We start from the raw sequence: 26,160 nt of genomic DNA, 5'->3' as shown, positions 1-26,160 counted from the left end.
AACCTTGCTATTATAATTATGAATGAGACAAAAATTAGTCTGCTAGAGAAGTTTGATGAAATAAAAACAAAATTTTGAAGATTTTTACAATAAGCTAAATTCTATTTTAGGTTATATCATATCTAATATCTTGACAAACTTACTTAAGTTGACTATATAAGTGTATTCACATGAAGGATTTTTCTTAGTTTCAACCTTTTATATAAAAATATTCATAACTCTTACATAATCTAAATTTGTTATTAGAAGTGTTTACAGCTATATTTGGAGAGAGTGATTGAAAAAGAATAGTAGATATAAAACTCCTATCTTTACAATATAATTTGCAAATAGCTACTATGTATATAGTTAAATTCCAAAACCTTATATGTGACATAAATTGGAATAATGAAATCCTTATCAACCAATCTTAATATAGAATAAAAGATAATATTAAAGATTTATGATTAAAATGGCAAAAGCAAATTTATTAGAATAATTTATTACTTAAGCAATTATATACAACAATCAATTCTTTAAAAGGCGCAAAGAACAAAGTTTTGATTGAAGAAAAATAAATCAAGTCATAACAACAACTATTGAGTTTTTAGAAATTCATTTATAAAGACCAAAACCTATAAAAATTGATGGAATACCTCTCAAATCTCTTACCAAGTAAGAAAAGACTTAATATTATTAAGAAGAATTGTGCTTATATTATAGAGAATCTAAGTACACTGCTCAACCTTGTTTAAAGAAGCAATAGAACCACAAAATGAGAAGCATGACTATTAATGAAGATAATATATTAGAATTATTTATTTATTTATTTATTTATTTATTTAGATACAATATAGATTGTGTAGTTCAAATCTTATGCAAAACTTGGTAAAGGTTTTATATTCAACTAAAACCTTCAATTTGTTTTAGAATAGATATTTGTTTAAAATCTTAAATCTTAAATCTTAAAGCCTTCATCATGCTAGATTCAAGTACATTAGCTTGTTTTTTAGATGAAGACTTTACTAAAAGACGTAGTATATCTTTAATAAATAATACAAAATCTATGCATATAGAAATCATAGATAGTCATTTATTTATTTATTTATTTATTTATTTTTGGAGTTATTGTTCATGAAACTATCTTAGTAGAAGTATCAACAAATGGTTATAATAGTTTAATGATATATAATATTATTAGATTTCCTTCTATTTAGTCATTTTAGGCTTAATATAGCTAAAAAAAGTATAATCCTTGGATAGATTGGATTTCTTGTAATCTTAATTTTTTCCATAGTATAACCTAGTATTTTGCTAAGCAAGTAGAAAGGATAGAATCTAAAAAAATTTAAGGATTATGAAGACATTATCTTAGATTCTATATTGTCACAAATGAAAAAAAATGACAAACTTCATTTTATCGATTTTTATTTTAAAAAAAATTATCAATCAAATTTAATTATAAGATCTACAACAAAGAATTTTTTTTTGTAGTTGTGGATTTATTTTTAAAATAAAACCATTATTTTGAATGTACTTTTAATCTAATGATTATTTATAAAAATCACAAGAACCTCAAATATTCAATATCAATATATATTTTGAAACATTTCCAAGCTTAATAAAGCATGTTTTAGTCAAGATTTGTATTTAATATTATACTTTATTAGTAAAACAACAAGGTTTATTAGGTGCCTTTTTTCAACGTTCTTATTTTATACCCAAAAAAGAGATAAAATTTTTGATTGATAATGAATCATTTTTTTGAAGCCACAATAATTTATCTTCAAATAATTGAATTAATATTAATTTTTTGTATAATATTTTCTAATCAAGTTCAAAAATGTATGTCCATATACCTTTTTATGCATGATATAACAAATTATTCTTTTAAATTTCATAAATTTTTTATGTTTAAATTCAAGGATAGTTTTTTATTTCAAGAAATGCTTATATGTTTCAAAATATTAAACACAATTACATATTTTTCAAGATTTTCAAAATTTTCTAACTGTAAGATATTTTGAATACAATAAGACCTTAGATTTAATATTTAGATATTTTTTGTGGACTCAATTATAGAAAGTAGTTACAAACTTTTTACAATTATGTGATATTTATTCAAGATCTAAAATTCTTTATCATCAACTTTGTGGACTTCTTCAACCACTACTTATATTAAAACAACCATAGTCATATATTTCTATGGATTTTATTACAAATCTTTTAATCTTGAGCTTTTATGATTTTATATTTGTCATAGAAAATTATTTCATTAAAATGGCATGTTTAATATCATATATAAAAAATCAATATTCCTAAAGAAATATCTAGACTTCTTTTTGATAATATTTATTGTTATCATAGATTGTCAATGGATATTATATCAAATAGAAGGATTCAATTTATATCTAGGTTTAAAATTTTTTTTTTGAAGATATTGATGATGAACATTAAATTATCTTTCACCTTTTATCTTCAAATTAATAGACAAATATAATAAGTGAATTAAATTTTAGAAGAATACTTGAAATACATTATTAATTGCTATCAAAATAATTAAATAATTTTTTGACATAATTTTTTTTTTCTATATTAACTCAATGTATTTTTTTATTCAATAATCACTTTTTTATACTAATTATAATTATCACCTATAACTTAATAGTTTTGATAATCTTGTGGCAAAAGATTTGACAAGTTGTTTATTAAAGCTACATGTAATAATAATAACTTAATTAAGTAAATCTCAAGAACAATAAAAGATCAATGCAGATGTCTATTGGATTTAAAGACTATTTGTTCTTATAATAAGTTAGATTATCATACATTTGGATTATTTTTTATTTTTAAATGAAACAATTTAATTTCATATTGGTTACATCTATTAGAGTCTATAAAAGATTATTATATATTTATTATATCTTTTCTTTAACCATACAAGATAGTAGATATATTGAAAAGAAGACTAATTCCACCACTTCGTATAAAAGTTGACAACAATCAAGAGTTTGAGTTAAAAGAGGTCTTCGACTTAAGACAATGGCAAAATGTGTTATAATATCTTATATATTGGCATAGATATGATATTAGCATAAGCACATGGGAGCCATTTAAGAATCTTACAAATGCAATAAAAAAGGTTAAAGCTTTTTATTAGCAAAATCCATCAAAATCAAGCTAAAGAAAAAAAATATATTTTACTATGAAAAAATATATTAATAAAGATTTCATTCTATATTTTATTATTATTTGTGATTTTTGTATATATTTGGTATTAAGAAGATAGAAAATCAACAACCAATTCATTCGACTCAAGAACTATCATTCATTAAATTAATAAATAAAGCATTGAGATTATTATAGCCTTCAAGATATTGTAATAGAGATTACAACCTTTAAAAACAATATATTCTCCTTTGAATAGATGGCAAGATATAATGCATTCGGTATCACAACTTTAAAAGAGACTCTCAATATTTGGTGATATTCATAGAGGCAAGAATTACTCTTGATGGTGTTTCAAATGTTTTTTTCATAACGTTTTATAGATACCTCAATAATAATCAAATAATAAGATGGTCTTTTTATTTTAAAAGGTTGAGAGGACCTATCAATTATCTTTAAAAGAAACAAAAATCAGAGTAAGTGATAAATACAATTTATTGCATCTTAGACTTCTTCAACATGTAATCACCTCGTATTGTAGAATTCATATTTAGAAGGGAATGTAATGTTAGGAATATCAACATTGACATTAGTAATTTAAAAAATAAGAGGAGTTATATAGGAGTAAAAGTAAGAAAATTTGATAATATCTTTTAGAAAAGCTTCTTAAAAGCTTGAAGGATGTGAATTTAATTTCTCAAATATTTGTAGGCAATTAATAAGATAAAAACTTGACCAACAAGTTAGCCATGTATTACTCATGTTGATTACTTGCTTTACAAGCAAGCCACATGTAGCACATAGTGAAAAATTATTATACAAATTGGCCATGTAGCATATATATTTGAAACTTCTATTGGAAATTAGAAACATGTTCTACAAGTTAGACATATATTAAATGATCTATAAAATGTCATTGCATAGCTTCTTAAATAAATGATATATATAGTGAAAATAATAAGGTTTTTTCACTTTTGTGAATGCTTTTCTAATGTTCTTATCTTAATTGGAGAATCTCTAGTCTCTTTATATAAGCTAAAAATAATTTTAGTTTTTATCTTATATCTATTTTTGATTTGTCTACTTTTTTTTTGAATGTCATAAAGTGTATTACTTCTTTAGATTTAGTTTGATTCATATTCTTGATGATTTTATATGTTAAAATATTTTTTTAACATCAAAAACTAATATATGATTATCTTTTATGTTATTTTAATTAAACTTATGACATTGAACAAAGTTACTTGTAATTTTTTAAAAAACCTAATAATTTCATAATTATCTTTTTTATATATTTAAAAAAAAAAACATGTACTATACTATATTGATTTGTTTTACTAAACATGAGATTATGATACTCTTAATTTCTATTTAATAAGTTTAAATAACTAAAAAATAATTTTTGGATTTATTTTATTTTATATTTTAATTGATTTTAAGAAATTAATTTTAAATATTTATTAAAAAAATATAATATAATTATTATCATTGAATATATAAATTTCTACTTAAATTTATATAATAAAAATAATAAATATTTTTATAAATATTTTATAAGGATTTTTTTAATTTATTTTATCTAAAATATCACTCTTATTAAAATTTGATATTGATATCTATTTTTTATTTAAATTGAATTAGTTAATTTTATTTACTCTTAAATATTATTTTTTATATTTTTAATCATCAAAATTTTAATATAAAATTATAATATTCAAAATGACTAATTTTGTATTTATTGTATTATATATAATTTGGTTAAAATGGAATCTATTATATTTAATTTAATTTAAATCATATTAAATATTCTTTGAAGTTTCTTAAAAATCAATTGATTGTTGAAATAACAATTAATAACTATTAAATATTTTAATAATCTTTATATTTAAAGTTCTTATCACAGACATATATATTTATTTTAATACTTATTTAGATATTATAAATAGATAAAAGTAGATTAATTTGATAATATCTTATAAAAAAGTTTTCTAGAAGCTATATAGATGCAATTTCATCTTTATACATATCTATAAGTGATTAATAGGTTAAAAACTTAGCCAATAAGTTAGCCACATGTTGCACATGTTGATAGCTTATGATACAAGCTAACAATGTGGTCCAAATATAAGAAATTTACCCTGTAAGTTAAAACATGTGTCTTGCAAATTGAACATGTGTTGGAAGTCTTATAGAATATTACCACATAGCTTCTAGTTAGATAGTATATATGGAAGCAAGAGTGAAACCTTCTTTACTCTTATCAATGCCTTTGTAGTCTTTAGTCTTATTTTAAGACTTTCTAGTCTTTTGTCTTTGGCAATAGCTATTCTAATTTCAATACTATATTAGTTTTTGAATGAATATCTATTCTTTTTGAGTTACATAAGAGTGTATTGAATTTTTGGATCCTTAAGATTCAAATACTTGGCTATTTGATAAGAGTGCCAACTCATTATTTTTGTCTTATATTTAGAAGTGAGTGGACTACCTCACTTCTATTGTTGCATTTTGAAGATTCAACCATCATATGTATTGTTAAATTCCAAAAATCACATTCAACCAGTATAAAAGAGACAAAGATAAATATGCTAAAGAAATTCAATAGAATAAGATCAAAATTTTGAAGATTTCTAAAACAAGTAATGTTCAATCTAAGATTGCATCTTTCTTAATATTTTGATAGATTTACTGAAGTTGGATTTATAGATGCACTTCTCTTTGGGAGTGCTCTCTTTTAATTTGAACTTTTGATAAAAAAATGATTTGTGATTATTTTATGATTTAAATTTATTATTAAAAGTCTTTACAATCACATTTGAAGAAAGTGATTGAAAAAAGGTAATAAAGATCAAATTCACTTTTTTACGAGAAGGATCATATTCAACCATCATATGTAGTGTTGAATTCTAAAATCTTGCTTGAGACGTGGATTGAAATGATAAGATCTTTATTAATCAATTTTGATATGGATTAAAAGATAACATCAAAAATTTATTGTTGACAATGCAAAGAGTTGATTTATTGGAGCAATTTATTACTCAAGCTAATGCATGTGACAATTGACTCTTTGAAAGATGCCAAGAACAAAGATTTGGTTGAAGAAATATAAGTTAAATCATGGCAACAACTTCAAAGTTTATAAAAGCTTATCCATCAAGATTGGAACATATGCAAATTAACATGGTATGTTTCAAATCTCTTATTGATTAAGAAGAGACTCAATGCTATCAAGAAGGATTGTACCTATATTGTCAAAAACCTAAGCATACTGCTTAATATTGTCCAAAGAAATAACGCAACTACAAAATGAGGAGCATAGCTGCCAAAAAAGACAATGTGTCAAAAAACCAATTTTTCTAGCTACAATAAGGACAATGCACCTGGAATCTTGTACAACACTTAATAAAGGTCCTATTCTTTCTTTAGATCCTTCACCTTACTTTTTAATAGAAGTTTATTTAGGACCAAAAAATGACAAAGTCTTAGCCTTGTTAGATTCATGAGCTTGAACATGTTCTTATAAACAAAGATATTATTTAAAAAAAATATATATATATATATATATATATATATATATATTCTTAATTAAAAAGACCAAATCTATGCACATAGAAATAATAAATGGTTATTTACCATCTTTTGAAGTTATTATGTATAAAACTATTTTTTTAGATATAGCAACTAATAGTCATAATAGCTTAGTAATATTTAATATAATTAAATTTTCTTTTAATCTAGTTATTTTAAGATTATTATAGATAAAACAATATAACTCTTAAATAGACTAAATTTCTTATAATCTTGACTTTTAGGTAATTTAACTCAGAATTTTGCTAGTCAAATAAAAATCCATGAATCCAATATGTCCAAATTCTTATTGGTAGGTACAAAAGCTTTCATGCTACAAATAAAGAATCAACTTTTGCTATAATGCTATACCTATTTTTGATAGAGAAAAGATTTCATGTAGCATTTCAAGGCAATACCAAGATTATCAGGATGTTTTTTAAAAGAAAAATGTAGATATTCTTCCAAATCATTTTTTAAAGATTGTTCTATTAATCTTCAAAATGGAGCTCAATTACTATTTGGATCAATTTATAATTAATTTTAAAATAATTTGGTTTCATTCAAGGAATAAATAAAGAAAAATTTGACTAAAAATTATATATTCCATTTTTAATTTCTAATAAGAGCTTCCTTTTTATTTGGAAAGAAAAAAGATGGATCTTTGCAAATGTGTATGGACTATCTAGGACTCAACAAGATCACCATGAAGAATAGGTATCTTCTACTTTTGATTTCAAGACTTCTTGATCAACTCAATCAAGTAAAGATTTATACCAAAATATATCTACAAAGAGCATACAACTTGATATATATTAAAGAAGAAGAATGAAAGACTGCATTTTAAACAAGGTATGGGCATTTTAAATATAATGTCATATTTTTTAGACTCACAAATATAACAACTACATTTTTACATGTAATGAATGATGTCTTTTGTAAGTTTTTTGATAATTTTGTTGTCTATTATGTAGACAATATTTAAATTTACTCTAAAAATATAAAAGAGTATAAATTTTATGTTCATTGTATGTTACAAAAACTTAGAGATGCAAGATTATATGCTAAGATAGAAAAGTGAATATTTTACACTACTTAAGTTGATTTTTTAGGATATATCATTTCAAATGATGGCCTTATGATGGATCCTAAGAAAGACCAAATTATCATAGATTGAAAGATTTCAAAAACAATAAAAAATGTGTAATTAATTTTTACACTAATTTTATATTGTATTGATTTTTTAAAAGTATTCTTTATAGAAAAAAATATATTAGACTTTGTTATGGGTACAATGTTGTCTTAAATGAGAGGAGATGATAAGCTTTACTTGGTAGCTTTTTATTCTAAGAAATTTTCAATAGTCAAGATTAATTATGAAATCCACAATAAAGAGCTTCTTGCAATTATTGATTCATTTTTAAAATGATATGACTATCTATAAGGCACTTTTAGTCTAATCACCATATATATAGATCACAAGAACCTTGAGTACTTCATGTCGGCATGTGTTTTGAATTATTATCAAGTCTATTGAAGCATATCTTTATTAAGATTTGATTTTAAGTTTACTTATCAATTTGAAAAATAATAAGGTTTATTAGATGCCCTTACTAGACATTCTTATCTTACACTCCAAGAAAGAAATGTAACTTTTGATCAATAAAGAATAATTTTCTTGAAGCAACAGTATTTTCATCTTCAAGTAATGAAATCAATATTGATTGTTGATTCTTTCTTAAATAAGTTCAATAAAATATGTCTTTTGATCATCTTGTTTATGATATTAAAAATAAATCTTCTATATTTCATAAAATTTTTAGATTTGAATTCAAAAATAATATTGTACAAGACAAAGTGTAATTGTATACTTTTTAAGTTTGTCATGATTTTTTAATAGTTGGATATTTTATATATAACAAGACTTTGGAGCTATTATAGAGAGATTTTTGGTGGCATGAAATGTAGAAGTTAGTCAAAAACTTTGTACAATCATGTGATATTTTTTTAAGATAAAAAATTCTTAATCATTGACCTTATAGACTTTTTCAACCATTATCTATTCTTGAACAACCATGATCTTTTATTTCTGTGGATTTTATTATCAATCTTTCAATGTTAGGTTTTTTTGATTTTTTATTTATAATAATAGATAAATTCACCAAAATGGTATATTTTATAGTATGTATAAAATCTATTATAAATAAAGAAATAGTTAAATTTTTCTTTAACAATATCTATTACTATTATAGATTATCAAAAGATATTATATCAAATGAAAAAATTTAATTTATATTAAGATTTTAAAAAATTCTTTTTAAGATTCTAAAGGTGGATATAAAACTAACTTTGATTTTTTATTGTCAAATTGATGGCCAAAAAAAAGAAAGTAAATTAAGTTTTAGAATAATATTTGAGATGTACCATCGATTATTAATAAGATGATTGAACAACTCTTTTATCATTAGTAGAATTTATTTATAATAATAAAATATAATTTTTTATTCAATAAACATTTTTTTTTTATCAATTACAGTTATTATTTATGATTTGATGATTTTGACTTTTTAAATGTTAATAATCTTTTGATAGAAGATTTAGAGAATTGTTTGTAAAAGCTACATGCAACAATAAAGGTTCAATTAAAAGAATATTAACAACAACAAAAGATTAATGCAGATGCTTACGACAAAAAAAAAACTCAATTCCATGTTGGTAATAAGATATAATTACTTTGTCATAATATCAAGACTATTTGCCTTTGTAAGGAATTTGATTACCATAGAATTGGACCCTTTCTTATATGTGAATAGATTAATCTAGTTGTTTACCAATTATATCTACCAAAGTCTATGAAGATCCATCCTCTTTTCTATGTATTTTTTCTTGAAATACAAAATAATTGATATATTAAAAAGATGACAAATACCACCTCCTCTTATAGAAGTGGATAATAACCAAGAGTATAAGGTTGAAGAAGTATTAGACTCAAGGCAATGCCAAAATAAGTTAGAATAATTTGTTCATTGGCTTAAATATGATATTAGTGAACATATATGGGAGTCAGCCAAAAATCTTGCAAATGTAATAAAGAAGATTGATACTTCTTATAAATAACATCCATCAAAACTAAGTTGAAGGATAGCAAATTTTTGCTATGAAAAAATTACAATTCAAGAAATATTGCATTCAATCTTTTATCTTTATTCATAGTTTTTTATATTTGTAGCATTAAAGAGATGGAGAACCAACAATCAATAGATTCAACTCAAAAGCCATTATTTGCTAATTTAGCAAATAAGACGTTGCAATTATCACAATCTTTAAGTCATTAGAAAATATTAGTAACACCATCATTATTGATGATAATACAATTTGATAGTGTTAATAATGTTATATTTGAAAGAAGTTATGAAGGCCTCAAGAATGATTAAATAATAAGGTAATCTTTTTGCCCCACAATAGAACATTATTAATGGTTAAAAATCCATATTAACTAACTTTAAAGAGAATAAAGATCAAAGTATGTGGCAAATTAAATTCATTATATCTTAAACTTCCTCAACATGTAATCACCACTCTTCATGGAACTTATTCCTAAAAGGGGGATAATATCATGGATATAAATATTTATTCCAATAATTATCTATATATTATGAATATATAAAAGTAAGTTAATTTGGTAATATCTTGGAAAGTGGCTTCTTTGAAGCTTTATAGATGTAGTTTCACCTATATATGTGTCTATAGGTAATTGATAAGTTAGAAATTTGGCCAACAAGTTAGCTATGTGTTGTACATGTTGATAGCTTATGATATAAGCTAATAATGAGGCACAAATATAAGAAACTTGCCTTGCAAGTTAAGACACGTTGTCTTAATGTAATACGACTATATAGTGAAATTATAATGAAAATCGAATTTCTAAATAATATCTAAATATCTTAGTTCAATTATAATTTGAGATATCTAAACATGGCTTTTATAAAAGCCTCTTAAGTTATTTTCTTATCTTAATAGTTGGTAGGTTGAAAGTTAGTTAATAATTTTACCTTATATGTTATAGAGACTCTTCTACTACCTTAGAAAGACCATAAATTGATAAAAATCAGATTAAAAGAGGTAAATAATTACTAAAGTTGGTACTAGGGTTAAGTTGAGAGTAGGTTTGGGCTAAAAAATCCTTAGGATAGATTAGATTGATACCCAAGGATTGACCGTTTGTGAGACAGGATTGAAATCAAACCTCTGGCTACTAAAACAATGGCTTAGGATAAAATAGGGATTCATTTGAAGATCGGAGGATAGGATTTGAGAGCTAGCTTGAAGTTCTTTCCAAAATCATAAGGATTATTTTTGGAGGGTTTTTGAAGACTTAGAAATTGTTATTCAAAATCAAGATTTGTATTGGTGATTTGGATTTTATTTAATATAATTAGGAATAGCAATTTTGGCTAGTTTGTGCAATTGGTGTAACATCTGCAGTTAAAAAAATTGATATTTTTTGGATTATTAGATGTGCTAAGTGTACACAAAATTTTGTGATAATCTAACGGCGTGGTTTAGAGATGTCTGGTTTTTAGCAAAAGAGGATTTTGGAAGTTGGCAGTTTAAGGTTGGATAGAGTTTTTATGATATCTAGAGATCTATTAGTTGGATCTAGTTGAAATTTGGCATGGTGTTGAAGGACTTGAAGATCAAGCTACATACAAATTTTGAATCAAAGTTAATGGTTGAAAAGGGAGAAATCATTGCTGGGATTTTTGCTTCACTTTTCAAGTTGGCAGCTAAGTGACATCAGTGCAATTTTTGGAGGTTTTCTCACAATTTGTACGTTGGATTGGGCTAAAAATTCTTAAGCATATAGAAGACTTACATTGATAATTGCATAGAAAATTTTAAATCAAGTGGATGGTCGGATTGGATGTTACAGCTTGTTAAAGCTCACTAATTATGATTGAGGCTTATAAGAAAAATCTAAATTGCTTAAATAAGAAAGTTACAAGGTAATTGGGATTTATGTATGGTTAAGGCTACTAAGAAGAGTGTTTTTAGCACTTTTGAATTGAAATTCAGATTATATTCTTCTCGTATGGGTGAAACCTATTAGGGTTTCTTGGATACTTGTGAAACACAACCTCACCTTCCACAACTAGGTGCCCGGTGTATTCCCGAGTAAGACAATATGTAATTCGACAATGTGTCTTATAAATTAGACATGTGTCAAATGTCTTATGGAATATTGCCACATAGCTTTTAATTAGATAGTATATATAGAAGCAAGAATGAAGAAAGATTCATTATTATCAATGCCTTTATAGTCTTTAGTCTTATTTTAGGACTTTTTAGTCTTCTTGTCTTTGGCAAAAGTCATTCCAGTTTCAATACTATATTAGTTTTGAGTGAATATCTATTCTTTTTGAGTTACATAAAAATACATTAGATTTTTGGATCTTTAGAATTCATATATTTGACAATTTTAAATCTTAGTAGAAATAAACTATCATTAGATGAATTGGTCATAATTTTTTTTTTTTTTTTTTTTTTTTTTTTAGATGCAAAGATCAAAAAAAAAAAGAAAAAAGAAAAAAAAAAGACAATGATTGTTTTTAATAATATATATATATTTATATTTATATTTAAATTATACTTATAAAAAATAATTTAATAAGTATTAATTGATTTTTAGAAAATAAATATCTATTGTTGTTTTTACAATATTAATTTTTGTTTTATGTTGTAATTTTATTATTGATATGCCATAATTGCTTCTATTATTTTGAATCTATGTTTTGTTAAATGCATATTATAACAAACATTTGAAAAGATTATACATGTGTAGCAATTTAATAACTATTTAATTTGATTATTTTTGGAAGAATTCTTAAGAAGTACTTTCAAGAATATTTAATAATTCAAGTATCAAAATTTTAGATTTTAAATTAATTAAAGAAATATGAAATAATTAGATATTTAATTTTTTTTTTTATTGTTTTTTGATATTTTGATATCTATTAATATGATGGAGTTTTTGCACTTAATTATATTAGTATCAATACATTTTTTTTTTGGAAAAATAAATTATTTTTAGATTCATTGTAATTTATTATAAAATTTTATTTAAATAATTATTAAAAAAGTATAATGAGATTTTTTTTTTAATAATTAAGATATTTTAAAGTTGTTGAATTATAGTGCCAAAAATAGAAGCTTAATTCAATACAAAATTACATTCATGGTTTTTATTTATTATATTAATTACTTAGAAAATCCTACAAATGGAAATAGAAGACAAAGTTAAATGTAAAAGTACATCAATAGAAATTCTTTTAGACTATAGACATCATGGATAAATACCATATATTACATCATTATCTTTAAGATGATATTTTGAGAAAAGATTATGTTCTTGGATTGTTGATGTTTAAGTTAGGAAAAAAAATATATATATATATATATATATATGTACATATACTACCTAAAAATTCTAAAAACTCTAGTACTAATGGATAGGAAAGTTCTTGATAGAACCCAAATCTCATGTTGAAATCTTTATACGGACATAAACTTATACTCTTACGTTTATAATTCTAAACCATTCATACTACACCATTTTAAAATAACATGTCTTCACTTAGGGTCATTGCCCTTAGATTATCAAATCAAACAAACAAGCCAACAAAATTTACCCAAAATCTCTCAAAATATGATTCAAGACCGGCTACAACTCTTATCATCTCCTACCTTTGTACCATCCTGAGATATACACACACACACACAAATAGTTCCCCATTGACTGGTTTTATGTAAACGTGGGCCTTGGAAAGGAGGATGGAGATAAGATTTTTCTTACCACGACGTCCTTCCTTCCTCCCACCCACCCACTCGTCGTCGCCATCCCCATGAGGATGGAGGAGGGAGAGGAGAAGCAAGGCGGTGAAGTGTCGGGCATGCCGAGAAAAGAGAGAGAAAGAGTAGATCTTAATGTTCTCACGAGGGAGCATGGAATCATAAGAAAATAATAATAATAATAATGTTCGAGGGAGGCCAGTAGGATGAGAGGCACGGATTCGGAAGAACCATAACCAGCAAGGCTCGGTGCAAGCAGCAGCAGCAACACACACCCCATGTTCCATAGTCCATGCCCCTCCCGGGACACCGGGGCGATAAGGCTCCCCCTCCGTCGCCAAGCTTGCAGTATGGGCCTAACCTCACCATTTCATTCATGCCCATGTTGCCTCCTCCACCTTGCGTGACAATCCCGAAATCCACCCTGCCTACTGGACACGATCTCGCCTCTTTCTGATGATGCTGATGATGCTGAAGTAGACGCTGAGCTTTAACCGAACAACGCAGACTGCACGTCCACTTGCTTGCACCGGGTTTTGCAGTGGCATTGCTGTGCTGCGGGGGAGAGATTGAAAGGATCCAGCAGCGAGGCAGGGGGAGAGGGAGGGAGCCTTTAGTGCCTTGGGTTTGTGTTTGTTTGCAGAGTAGCGTTCGTGCTGGTTTCGTGTCATCGAAGGGTGAGAGGCGGAAGCTGGTGATAGAGGTGGTGGGTTGGTTTTTGGCTTGGAGTTTCTTCGAGCTGCTTGCTGAGGTTTGTTGAAAGCTGCGGCCTTTGGGCTTTTGTTTCCTTTGACTTCGCACTCCAGTCGGTGGTCTTTGGTTGTTTTGGTTTGTTTCGACTTTTGGGAGTTTGCGACGTGGAATTTTTGCTGGGTAGAATGGAAGTTGCTGAAGTAATGATTTTCAGGACGTTCTGCAGTGGAGGTCGTTCGAGGATTTCGAAGAGGTAGTAGAAATTGGAAGGTCGGTAGGATGGGGCACACCTTGTGATACATCGAGCGGACATTTGAGTGGAGCTTCGCATTCTTGGAAAGACGCAGAGACCAATTGTTTACTCTCAGTCATCCAGAAATGTGAACTTAGAAACATCGACCAGAAATTATTTTGAGTTTTCTCTCCTTTTTTCTTTTTTCGAACAGTGTTTCTTAACTACCAAAGCCTTTTTCTTAAGACCGTGTTTACAATCTGCACTGCGTGGTCGAAATCGTCGATTGGCTTTCTCTATTTCCGCGTGTGTTTGTTACCAAATCTTGTAAGTGGTGAAAGAGCAATGTCGGAGATTCCTCTGACGATCGAATGAGTATCATGTCTCCTGGTCAAGTATAAAACCAGGTCTGTCAAAGCTGTGGTGGGTCGTTGAAGAACAGGCTTGTGCATTTTCCATCTGTCTGCAGCTCTGAAGGTGCGATAATTCGTGTTTGCAGGCCCAGGTTTTCCTGAACACGATGGGCACTTTGGCAGCTATCAATGAAGCAATTTCATGTCACCATTTGATCCATTCCATCACCAAGGCAGAGGGTCCAAGCACTAGCAGCAACAACCTCTTTCAAAGGACGGGCCTGTTGGCATTTCCTCGTCAGCGAAAGTCCACATCTCGGTGCCGAAGCCATAGAAAACGAAATGTTTGGCAGTCATCGGCTACATCCATTCATGGATTGTCAGAGCTGCCCACAAGTATAGACGTAGAAGGTTTAGTGGCTGAGGCTCCCGCGTTGCTGGCGCTTTCCTCAGACCTCGATTGGCAGCAGTCTGTCGCTGAGCTGCGGGAAAACGCCCTTGATATGTTGAGTGCGCGGGGCGAGGCAGAGATTGCTTTGGAACGATTAGGAGACGACATGAGTGCTTGGTTGCATGATAAAATGTTCGAGAGTATCTTGCAACCGCCTCTCCCTAAGGGTGTCCAAAAGCTTCTAGAATTTAATGAACTCAGCATCCGCATTAGCGTGGAGGAATTGCGGTGGCAAGCTGCCCTACAGGTACAATCGGCATGCTCTGCGTGGTCGGAAGCCCACTTTACCGACTTTCATTTATCCCCGTGTCATTCGTCGTGAGGTTTATTCGTTAATTCTGGTCTTCTGAATCTCTATTCTCCTTTCTGGAACAGGCGACAGAGGAGCTAGCTCAAGGCGTGGAAGGTAGCTTTGATTGGGAATCCGAGGTTGCAGAGCTGCGTCAATGCGTTGCAAAGCAGGAACACGCTGATCTTGAGCACAAGTTATGGAATTCATGGCAAACTGCTCGTGAGAGTATGGACAGGGATGCTGAACTCCTGCAAAATGATGCACTCAAGTCAGAGTCGCAGGATGATTCTTACCTGACGCTGTTATCCGAAACTGGCATAGATAAGTCGTTGGAGCACGCCAACAGCTCACACGGTGCTCTTGAGAAGTCCGTCTCATGGTGGACCTTAGGTGTAGCGATGGTAGGTTGGTATGGAAGCCAAGCTATGGACTCCATCGCTGCCGAGGAGTCTGTCTCTTCAGCTGCCAGCGAGGTTGCACCGGGATGGGTGGCACCCTCCGTTCTGGCCTTCCCTGTGGTCTCATATTTCCTCTTCACTTTATACCGTAACAAGGTGGGTACAAACTCTTCCCTCCTTTCCTACAATGAATCCAACACCCTCCAATTCATACCATGAATCAACATGACACCCATCGTTTATGTATTTGACGATCCTTTTCGTCTACACAACCGAACTCTGAAAGCAGCTAGATGTGAATCGAATCCTCGCAGGTGAACCCATACGCCAAGCTTACAGACTGGGTGTTCGGACTCGTTGCCATGGGAATCATCGGCAACATCGTTCTCATCAAAACAGTTGGGGTAAGTCTCCAATTTTCATGTTTTAGTAGCCAGAGAGTTGTCACTGCAATTAGGAGTGATTATGTGGAGTGATTACAAATACTATCGCACATCTTCCACTAAATGAACGTGGATTCTCCTCTTCCCTCAGGTGCGGCTGTATTGAAACAGAAAGCACACACCCACACGCTGATTCAACTCATTCAAAGAGAGCAGCAGGGCGTTAGCTACAGCTACAACACCAAAGACATATTGTAAAGACGGAAGAGCTACTCAAACCAGCTTCATGGTTTTTGGAATTCGACGAAAACTTCAGCTTGGAAGCAGGGAGTGTATGAATATGTGTGTGTGTGTGGATGTTTGTGTCTGCCATCACTGTTTCAATGGACTCACTGCTGAATTAGGTGCGAGGATGTCACATAGCTTTGCAAACCACGCTTCATTTCGGCCAGAGTTTGCCAATGAATTGCTGTCAAACGTGGATTCGAAACATACTAAGACACTCTTTCAATTGATAGAACTTGTTTTTCACTCATCAAAAGAAATATACGACGCAGGCGTTATAAGAAAATGTCGTTCCATGGGTTTCAAAACTGATTGTTGTTTTTGTTCCTGTTCATAATTTGTTTTGTTCTTTGTTTTTTTGGTTTTCCCCTCCATTTTATTCAAGGTTTACTATGTTGGGTGGGTCCATAGAATGATGCCGAAATTATTATTCAGGAAAAAGAAATATATTTTACTACATGGAATCAAGAATGATATTTTGAGATATCAACTTTTTAGAAAGAACGTAACGCAGTACGTGCTGTTGATGCTTTGTATCTATTTTCCATAGGAATTTGTTCTATAATATCTCTAACTTTCAAGGCTTTTGATGATCGTGGCATTTTTCATGGAGCAAAGAAAAGCAAAAATTGGCAGATAAAAATTCTAACATAACATTCTAAAAATTCTGAGAATATCACTTAGCACAGAATGGATCTGTTGTGGAAACCACTAAAGATAAAAACAAACTTTTTATTTATTTAGCAAAAATATATATTCTCAAATATTTGGATTCATTTTTTTACATTTATTCATACATAAAATGCATACATATGCACGAACTGAAGAACTCTATTTTCTCACTTCTGTTTTTATTTATACAACTAACATCATTCTTGTATTTTTTTTCTGTTAAGATTTGTTTCATTTTTAAAACCATTCCTTTGGATTTTACAATTTTTTTTTTTAATTATAGAATTCAATTCATGCATTGGAATAAAAAGCCAAGTTTTGACTTTACTTTGAATAACGTAATAATTTATAATGAAAACATTTATGGGCATAATAATAAATCTATGACACATTAAATTTCCTTGTGGTTAACATCACACAAATTTTAAATCAAAACCTAGACAAAATCTAGATAAATCTAGGTAAATCTATCTGATAAAATCTACAAGGATCAATCACATGTTTAAAATTGGAACTTGTTTCATTTTGAAGTATTTTCCACTCTCACACAAAATTAACATTTTGAAAAAAATTGACAAAGTTGTAATGTGATTGGAAAAAATTCATTTTTATGATTGCAACAACTTTCTCATTAAATTTTAAAAATCAATGAGGAGTATCAAATCTACTACGATGGCCCACAGGAATTCAAACAACTTCTATCTAAACTACTAGAAAGGAAATGCAAAACTAAACTAGTTTTGATTGAGCCAACCAACATTTGGCAAAGTGACTAGAATTGGATGAGAGGAATTACTTGGAGTATAGCCAACTTAATAAACAACCAACAAACTAAAATTGCACACAACTCCTTGTTCAAAAAAATAATAAACAAAGTCAAAAAAAAAAAACTTATATCAGTATGAAAAGCGCAGGTGGGCAGATCAGAGGACTAGAAAATCCTTGCGACAGTGAGTTCAAATTCCGCTTGCAAACAACAGAATGAAGCCTCACATTAACCCACAATTCATTCATGTGGTACAGTATGATTATTGTCATTATTATTGTGAGACTGAGCATGGAATCTGGCATCCATTCCTCATCGTCTCATGACAAAGCCCACATTGCAGTGGATAAGATTCGGCATCATCATCATCATCTGAGCCCTAATCCAGCAATTCATCAGCAAATCCAAGACTCCTCCTCACTCATTCATTCACTCATTTAGTTAGTTATTAATTTATATATAGATAAAGGAATGTTTTCATGTATGTTGTGGAGTATAAATGGGGAAAGGGTGTGAAGGGTGGGAATGAGGAAGAGAGCTGCAAGTCCAACAGCCTCACTCACTCACTCACTTTCACACGGGGGGGAGAGTGAGTGGGTGCGTAGGAGCTGCAAGGAAAACAGCGAGGGCATGAGATGCGAAGTGCAACAATCCAGTTGCTCACATTCGGGGACTGTAAATCTGCACTGGCTCCGTGCTGCATCGATCATGGCCCCGCACATCCAAGCTCTATCTGCTCTTCTTCCTTCCCACCCATGTCTAGACTCCGCCATCGCCAGTAATGCTCGATGCTCGATGCTCGCATCACACTCGCCGCTCATCCCCCCGGCAATCATGCAAGCAATCAGGCAGTGAGTCAGTGAGTCAGTGAGTTAGTCAATCTGGCGCTGCGGTCACACCCGTGCTTTCGTCGAGAGTTGTTTGGCTGGGAGCTTCGAATGGGCCAAGCATTGTGACTGCAACCGTGCGCAAGAGAGGGAGGGAGAGAGGGGGTGAAGAGTGCGCACACACTGGCTACCCCAACAGCACCAACCATTCGCAAGTCTTCGTGTTGAAAGAGAGCATAAGCGAAGAAGCGATTCGCCATCGAAGACGCACAATGGGAAAAAGCATCCTCACTGTTACCGCCCGCGCCTCACCGCGACCGACGGTCAGAGTGCTCTACCTCTCTGTGTGGTCCGTGAAAACGTTTCCGACTGGAGGTCGGGGAAATGTGTCGAGAGCACGCGCGTAACGTCCATCGGACGGCTAGCTATTTTCACGTACGACTTTCGGTCTTTTAATCATAACGGGGCATGCGAAACCCCAGATGGTTGGCCGACCAACGGTCGCGTTGCAAAGTTTCGGGGCAGTTTGGCAGTGTAGTTGTGGGTCTTGTCTGTGACGGACTACCACTGCAGACCAATTTGTTTATGTTTTTTCCAGCTTCAGTCGATTCATTCCCCGCAGCCCCCCACGGTGCCAGTTGGGTACCCAACACACGAAAGGAGTGGGGGAGGGGAAGGGGAAGGAGAAGGAGAAGTGGAGTGCGTGAGAGCCGGGCCTTGTTGCTGTTGTTGTTGTTGTTGTGTGGTTTTGGTGCTGCTGGCGGGGCTCCCCCGCAAGATGGGCTGGAGCGATGTGGAAGATGTGGATGCCTCCAAAGGCATCTACGCAGTCTGTGGCCAGCTCTGGTCTGGTAATGGATCCCCACCTAAAATTGTCTCAGTCCGGCCTGATTCCGTGGCGGATAATTTATTCTTCGCTATTTTGTGTGCTTCTCGTTTCGGTGTCCGTGGGGGACCGATGGGCTTCTTCATGACTCTGCTGGATGCGTCTGGAGCAGCTCTCGGAGGTTACAACCAGCAGAGTTAACCCGTTGTGGCTGGAGGGACACTCAATGTGCAGGATCGAGATGGGTTTTTGTTGTTATTTTTTTAATGTTTGGATACTTTTTATTTTTGATTTTTTTTAGCTGTCTCGACCTCATGCTGTCTCGAAAGGAGTGACGATTTTTTTTGTGTGTTGGACTGTTCATAATGTGTAGAGTCTTTCTAGATTCTTTTGGTTGGCGGTGAACGTAATGTTTGAAGAATGTACAGGAGGATGATTCCTAATTTTCTGCATTGATGAAGTATTTTCAAGATTACGACAGTGTATTCTACGCATGAAACTACACGTCTAATGTCATTTTAACTGATAAAACGTACGTGTTGGGATCGCAAGTGTAATTCTATTCCGTCATTTCGCTTGGTTTTCACGGGCCACAGAATCACAAGCGCTCGAATTTCACGAGCACTCACAGATCTTGGATGCATGCCTGGCAGATTGCAGTTTTCGGTTGATTCTGCACAGGGTTTTGCACATCGCAACATGTTGATTACCGTTAACCATGTCCACCTGTCCTCATCAGTATAGCCATAGGTGCTACTTGATCTGATGCAACATGTGAACAGGGTTTTCGTAAGTAATCCGTCGAAGAATTAGTCGAAGGATTTGCTCACAGTTGCTAGAATGCAAGGGCGTCGATTACATACATGTGACAAGAAATCTATGTCTATTCATTTATCTTCGAGTCTACATGCAAATGCGTCATTTTGTAAGGTACCTGGTTGGCACTGGATAGAAATGTGGTAGCCCTATTTTCAAGCTTATATTAGATTTTTCTTGTCTGCCTCCAATACATGAATGTGAATGTACAGTGGGACCCCGATACAAGCTGCAAGCGCATGTTGGTTCTGGATCATATGGTGATGTATGTCGCGCAATGGATCTGGAGTTCGGGCAAACTGTCGCACTCAAGGTGTAATTTCTATCTTCTCACGTACTAATTCCTGTAATTTACTCCCTGAAATGACATATGATTTGCCAAATTGTGTGAGCACCATTCCGGCCTTGGATGTGTGAGAAGTAGATGTCAGGATGACTACCTGTATGGCCAACAATAGCTGAGTCGTGAAAGTGAGTGCAATCAGCATGTTCAAGGACAATTAGCTACCATCTCCTTTAGTCTTGTGAATGCATTGGGTCTGTAGGGTCGAGGTAAGTTGTCTCCGTCTTCTAAGCGAATTCGGAGATCTTTGCTCGAAAAAGCATTGATGTTTGTGGTCTTCTCACTGCTTTTGTTGCCTGCGCCAGAGAGTTCCAGACGTATTCTTTTGCCAAATGCTGGCCAAACGTGTGCTCCGAGAAGTGTGCATCATGCGGCGTCTTGCTCATCCCTATATCATCTCGTGTAAGCTTTCGCACTTGGAAGAGTATATACTGATGTTGAAGATTAGCGAGCACTCAAACGTGGAGATGCTCTTGAAATGTTGAGAACATTGTGTTTATGTTCATGCGTTGACTCCAAGTGGTATTGATATTGTAGTGACGGACGTTTTCTCGTCGAAGAATTTGGAGAAACCCGACTCGACAGACTTGTATATTGCAACTGAATTTGCCGAACGGTATGGTCTAATATTGTAGATCTTCAAACGTGTATCGTTTCTAGAACAGTAGTGAATGCTCGTCTAGTCGTGTTTGTGAGTTGGGTTGGAGGAGCCGACATCTTTTCATAGGCTAAATGGACATAAATGCGTGGGTGTGAATACTGTCAGTGGAGATTTGTATCATCAAGCCGAGTCAATTACAGCAGAGACTGTTCGGACACTCATCTGGCAGCTGCTTGTTGCAGTTCACTACATGCATACCTGTCATGTATGGCACAGGCAAGTAATTATGTTAACTTACTGACACATTGATCGAAACGGGCTATCAAATCCTACACCGACCTTATGTGTTTCAATAACCTGCACGATACGATATTATGATATATGGCGGTGTTTAGGTGGACATATTACCATCTTTAAGACGTGGATCGATTTTGCTTTGGCAGGGATATCAAGTCTGAGAATGTTCTCCTGACGGGAAACTTGCAAGCAAAGTTATGTGATTTCGGACTTTCGCGATCAGCTCTTGAGGTGCGTAGATTCTACTAGCATGTCTCAGGCCGCAGAGATACCTACAGTAGCTTCAGCTATTGAGGAAGCATGTCCGAGCTTAATATATTCTCCTATCGTTCTGATGCTTGTGTTTTGATTCAGACTTCAAGCCAAGTAGATGCGAAACCGACTGGGCGCAGGAAGCGACCGGTTTTGCAGAGGCAATATACCAAAACAGTAAGTGCATGTATTTGTATACTGTATTTGGCAAGGTTTCTCTATGTGAGAAGATGACGAAGCATGGCGCGAGCATTGCTCTGACTAACAACAATTGACTTTGTCATACAGATATTAGTGGCAGTCGGTTCATAAAGTTAATAAATGTTCATTGTTGCTTGCTTATGGAATTATAACAATCTCTCTATTCACCATGAATTGGATCGTAATTTCATTATAAGCATGCATTGTTTATTTATTTAGTTAGTTAGGACTAAATGAAAGATTTGTATCAAGAGGAGTAGCGTTGTTGATCTTCTAGGTTTCATTTGTATAGGTACCTATGAAAATATGTAAATTCTCAAAAGCATAGGTATACATTCGATATTCCTATCAATGAAATAAGTATGAATAATCCTACGAAATATTTCCTTTCATTGCGCAGGTAGTTACCCCAAGTCATCGTGCACCTGAGGTAGTCATGTCTCAAGGCCAGTATACTTCTGCCATTGATATGTAAGTTCAATTTTGGTATTTCGATGTGTCTCTTGGCTATTCGAGCTCTTCTAACGAATCTGATTTACATGTGATAGCTTTTTTGGATAAATTTAAATGCCATGTACTGTTGAAGTTTCGCACGAATGTAATTTTTCTAGATTTTAATTTTGATAGATATTACTCTCAAACAAGTTCTATACACTCTTGGTTTGTCGCAGGTGGTCACTTGGTTGCATCTTTTGGGTACGCTTGTCGAAACCTGTTAAGCTGTCTCATTTAGCGTAGCTCAGAAGGTTGAAACGTGTTTGAGTTCTTGTGATTAAGAAACTGGCATTTTGTCAGCAGTATTAGATTGTACAAAGTGTGAAAACATCTGCCACTACTAAGTTTAATTAGAATGAGCAGTTTCTTATTCTTTTCCTTCAGTAAATTTCGGTATAATATACTGTGAGTGTATCCACCAGGCCTATATTTTTCATGACGTATTTCGTAACAATGCCTTCCTCTTGTTTCCTGATGATCACATTGGATTGTTAGCTACTTAATGCTTTAGGTTTTTTCATGTGATTCAGGAGCTCTTGATGCGACAAAGCCGTCCTCATCACTGTGGTCCTGTGACCAAACCTCTTTTTGGTGTGCGGTACGAAACTGGTCCTGGTCTTTCTTGTAAACAGATTTAACTTATTCTTGGTGGAAAGGGATACTTATCTTTTTAATTATTGTGACAATGATCAACTACCAAGTAGTGGTCGGATTTTCAGCATCTTACCCTTTCTCAAGATGATAGTTAAGGTTCTGGAATGTCTTTCAATTGTTTCCTTCAACCTATTGTAAAAGTTCATTAGAAGCTTTTTATGATCATGATTAAGTTGAAATGTAATATTGCGGTCTTTCATTTTTTTTTTTTGTTTTTGTTTTCTTTGTCTATTTGTTTATGTACTTACATCCCTTACTTGTACTGCTTCATCTTCAGCGGAGAGCCGAGCACGCCATCACGAGGTGAAACTTATAACAGCGACATTTCATCCGAGCTACACGACCAGGTGCCACCATCGAAACTGTCCTTGTTGTCCTGGAGCATATTGCTTCAAGTTAAATAGATTCCTCTTCATGTTTGTGGATGGGTGATTTAGTTTTTCGTTTCCTCATGTCCCTAGTTCAAAGAACCATTGGGCTCTGTTTGAATTCCCTTATGTGGCTACGCCCTTTGCTTTTTCTAAGTTGAATTCGCGGAATACGGCACTGACACCCCATTCTACAGTTGGATGTAATCTTCAACGTAATTGGCACACCTTGCTGGAAAGATATTGAGAGTGTTCCTAGCGAACATTGGCGAGCCTACCTGAAGAAGGTTCCAGGAAGGGTGAGGCCTTATGATCCAACCTTTCTTATGTCTGGAACAAGATTTTTTGTGTATCTCATGACAGGAAACATCAAACCTCGATCGAGTTCCGCTCAACACACGTCACTATTGTGAGGCCTTCGTTGAATCTGTTCTGAACCTGAGAAAGAAATTGGAAAAACCAAGTAAAAGCTGCTGCTGGTGTATATCAACCCTCTCCAATCCTGACAGTAGCGTCGTGTTTAGGATTGATATCATTTGGTGTTCACATATAGCAAATGTTTTTCAGTCCAACTTTGAACTTATTGGAGAACCTGATGAGTAAAAATAGCACACGTTGTGACCGCACGTACTTTCAGGCAGGGAACATTGTGAAACAATTCACGGGCTTGATTGATGACAATGCGCTGGACCTCCTGCAACGTATGTTGGCCTTCGCTCCACAGCGACGATGCACGGCAGATGAGGCTCTTTTTCACACTTACGTGAGTAGTTGTACTTTTAGATTCTATTCATCTCCATTCTCCAACAGGCTCTTTTTTGTGCTGTATTATTTTTCTGTACGAACGTCTAGCAAAGAGTAGATCTTTAGATCCTAGCTGCTGTAGCTTCAAAATTAAAATTATTGATATATCAACTGTAAAATAGAACAGTCTATCCGAGGTTTCATTGATGTGATATTAATGACTCGATCATAATTTTAGATGATTCTTATTGATTGTATTCGTATTTAACAACACACCGGGCTTACACATTGATCATAATTTTGTGGGTTGTTGCAGTTCAAGGGTATGAATGTACCACTAGATGTCTCGCCTATTCCCTTGGTAGGAAAGGGTCCCTCAGCTCTGTCTGACCACCCAGTTTGGAAGATTACAGAGCCTGCTGTTGCTCTTGGCCTACTTGAGGTGATTTTTGTCGCTCATCTGCTGCACATATAATTCAGGTACTGTAGATATGTTTTATCAGACATTATAAAGTGGTGACGTTGTCCCTGCAGAGGGAGCTGGAGTTGTCTGCCAATCATGTGGATGGTGGCAAGCTGAAGCTAGAGCAATTGCTTCAATGTGAAATAGAGCAGCAACAGATGCAGACCAGTATGCAGCGAGCTGCTCTTCGAAGCCTTGCATCCAAAGGATTTTTTGACCGCTCGGCTTTCCCAGCCGCTGCTCCTGCGAAACAGTCTCAGGTAATTACCAGATTTGAATCACAATAGAGATTGTATTTTTGTTTCAGATTCTTATCTGATTGTTCCAGTACATTTCTTTCTGATTAGTACGTTTAAACGTGACGTATTTTGATTGCATGAATGAAGCCGCCTCGTGAAATTCAGCTTTTTCCATGCGCAATATCTCGCGCAACCGGCTCCTCTACAGGTTCATTGAGCAATCAATCAGAGCTCTGGTCTGTGGAAGAACGATCAGATCAAGCAGATTGGCAAACTGACGGAGAACCACAGAGGGGCTCAAATGATTCAGTGGTCTCTCATGAACCTAGTCGCCCAGCTGGTCTTGCATCTAGCTTAGGAAGTATTTTATATGACGGTGCTTCTGTTCAAGAGAACGAACTCCCACCTACGAAGCGGCAAAGGAAGATGACGATAAGGTATGATAGATATGAAGTTTTCAATGCAAAACAATTATGGATGAGTTCAAAGCAAAACATTTATGAAGTGAAGCTGTACAGTGATCAACAAACGTTCACAGGTTTTCAAAGTGTTACAGTTTGCAAGCGATATGTTTTTTACAAGAAAAATATGGTGATACCAGAGATTATTGCATATTTTGACATCGGCTTCTTTTTTGGTTGAAGTGCAGGCAAGGCTCCCTCTGTATAGAACTGGTCCGTCCTGATGTACAACTTAATCAGCCAGTAGAAACGATTAATGACACCAAGTTGTCTATTTCAGGATCAAGGTCTGAAAAAGGCGAAGGTTAGAGTGCCGCCGGTCACATTGACACTTGTAAGGATTGTCGATGGTTTTAATATTTGTACACCATGTAATGGTTTTACCTTCACCAGTTCATTAAATTTGTATATATGTCTCACGATTGTGGGTTCCTCCCCCTCCAACTGAAGCCACGTCCAAAACGAAGTCCATTTTTTTTTTAATC

General features: G+C 32.9%; 2 protein-coding genes across 5 annotated transcripts; both read left to right on the top strand.

The window, feature by feature from the left end:
- The first annotated feature begins 13,622 nt into the window (after positions 1–13,622).
- LOC112283912 (uncharacterized) lies at positions 13,623–16,936 on the top strand. Its single transcript, XM_024523334.1, has 7 exons — positions 13,623–13,662; positions 14,052–14,314; positions 14,483–14,509; positions 14,988–15,539; positions 15,668–16,138; positions 16,297–16,386; positions 16,517–16,936. The coding sequence occupies exons 1-7, from the start codon at positions 13,623–13,625 to the stop codon at positions 16,529–16,531; spliced, it is 1,458 nt and encodes a 485-aa protein (XP_024379102.1). The 3' UTR covers positions 16,532–16,936.
- Positions 16,937–18,579: 1,643 nt separating this feature from the next.
- Positions 18,580–26,064, top strand: LOC112284707 (mitogen-activated protein kinase mpkB). 4 transcript variants are annotated; one of them, XM_090251447.1, is made up of 18 exons: positions 19,505–19,766; positions 20,395–20,671; positions 20,770–20,870; positions 21,206–21,302; positions 21,438–21,516; positions 21,667–21,777; positions 21,945–22,029; positions 22,153–22,227; positions 22,652–22,722; positions 22,923–22,947; positions 23,277–23,344; positions 23,678–23,747; positions 23,966–24,067; positions 24,406–24,531; positions 24,829–24,954; positions 25,047–25,235; positions 25,362–25,651; positions 25,864–26,064. In XM_090251447.1, the coding sequence occupies exons 3-18, from the start codon at positions 20,835–20,837 to the stop codon at positions 25,982–25,984; spliced, it is 1,671 nt and encodes a 556-aa protein (XP_090107573.1). In that variant the 5' UTR covers positions 19,505–19,766; positions 20,395–20,671; positions 20,770–20,834; the 3' UTR covers positions 25,985–26,064. The 4 variants fall into 4 exon arrangements, with proteins under 4 accessions (XP_024380598.1, XP_024380580.1, XP_024380588.1 ...); XM_024524830.3 differs by having other exon boundaries at positions 18,580–20,671; XM_024524812.3 differs by lacking the exon at positions 20,395–20,671 and having other exon boundaries at positions 18,628–19,766.
- The last annotated feature ends 96 nt before the right edge of the window (positions 26,065–26,160 follow it).

This window comes from Physcomitrium patens, chromosome 1 (genome assembly GCF_059467195.1).
Source record: "Physcomitrium patens ecotype Gransden chromosome 1, ASM5946719v1, whole genome shotgun sequence".
Classification (NCBI taxonomy): Eukaryota; Viridiplantae; Streptophyta; class Bryopsida; order Funariales; family Funariaceae; genus Physcomitrium; species Physcomitrium patens.
This window is presented reverse-complemented; position numbering and strand designations above follow the sequence as displayed.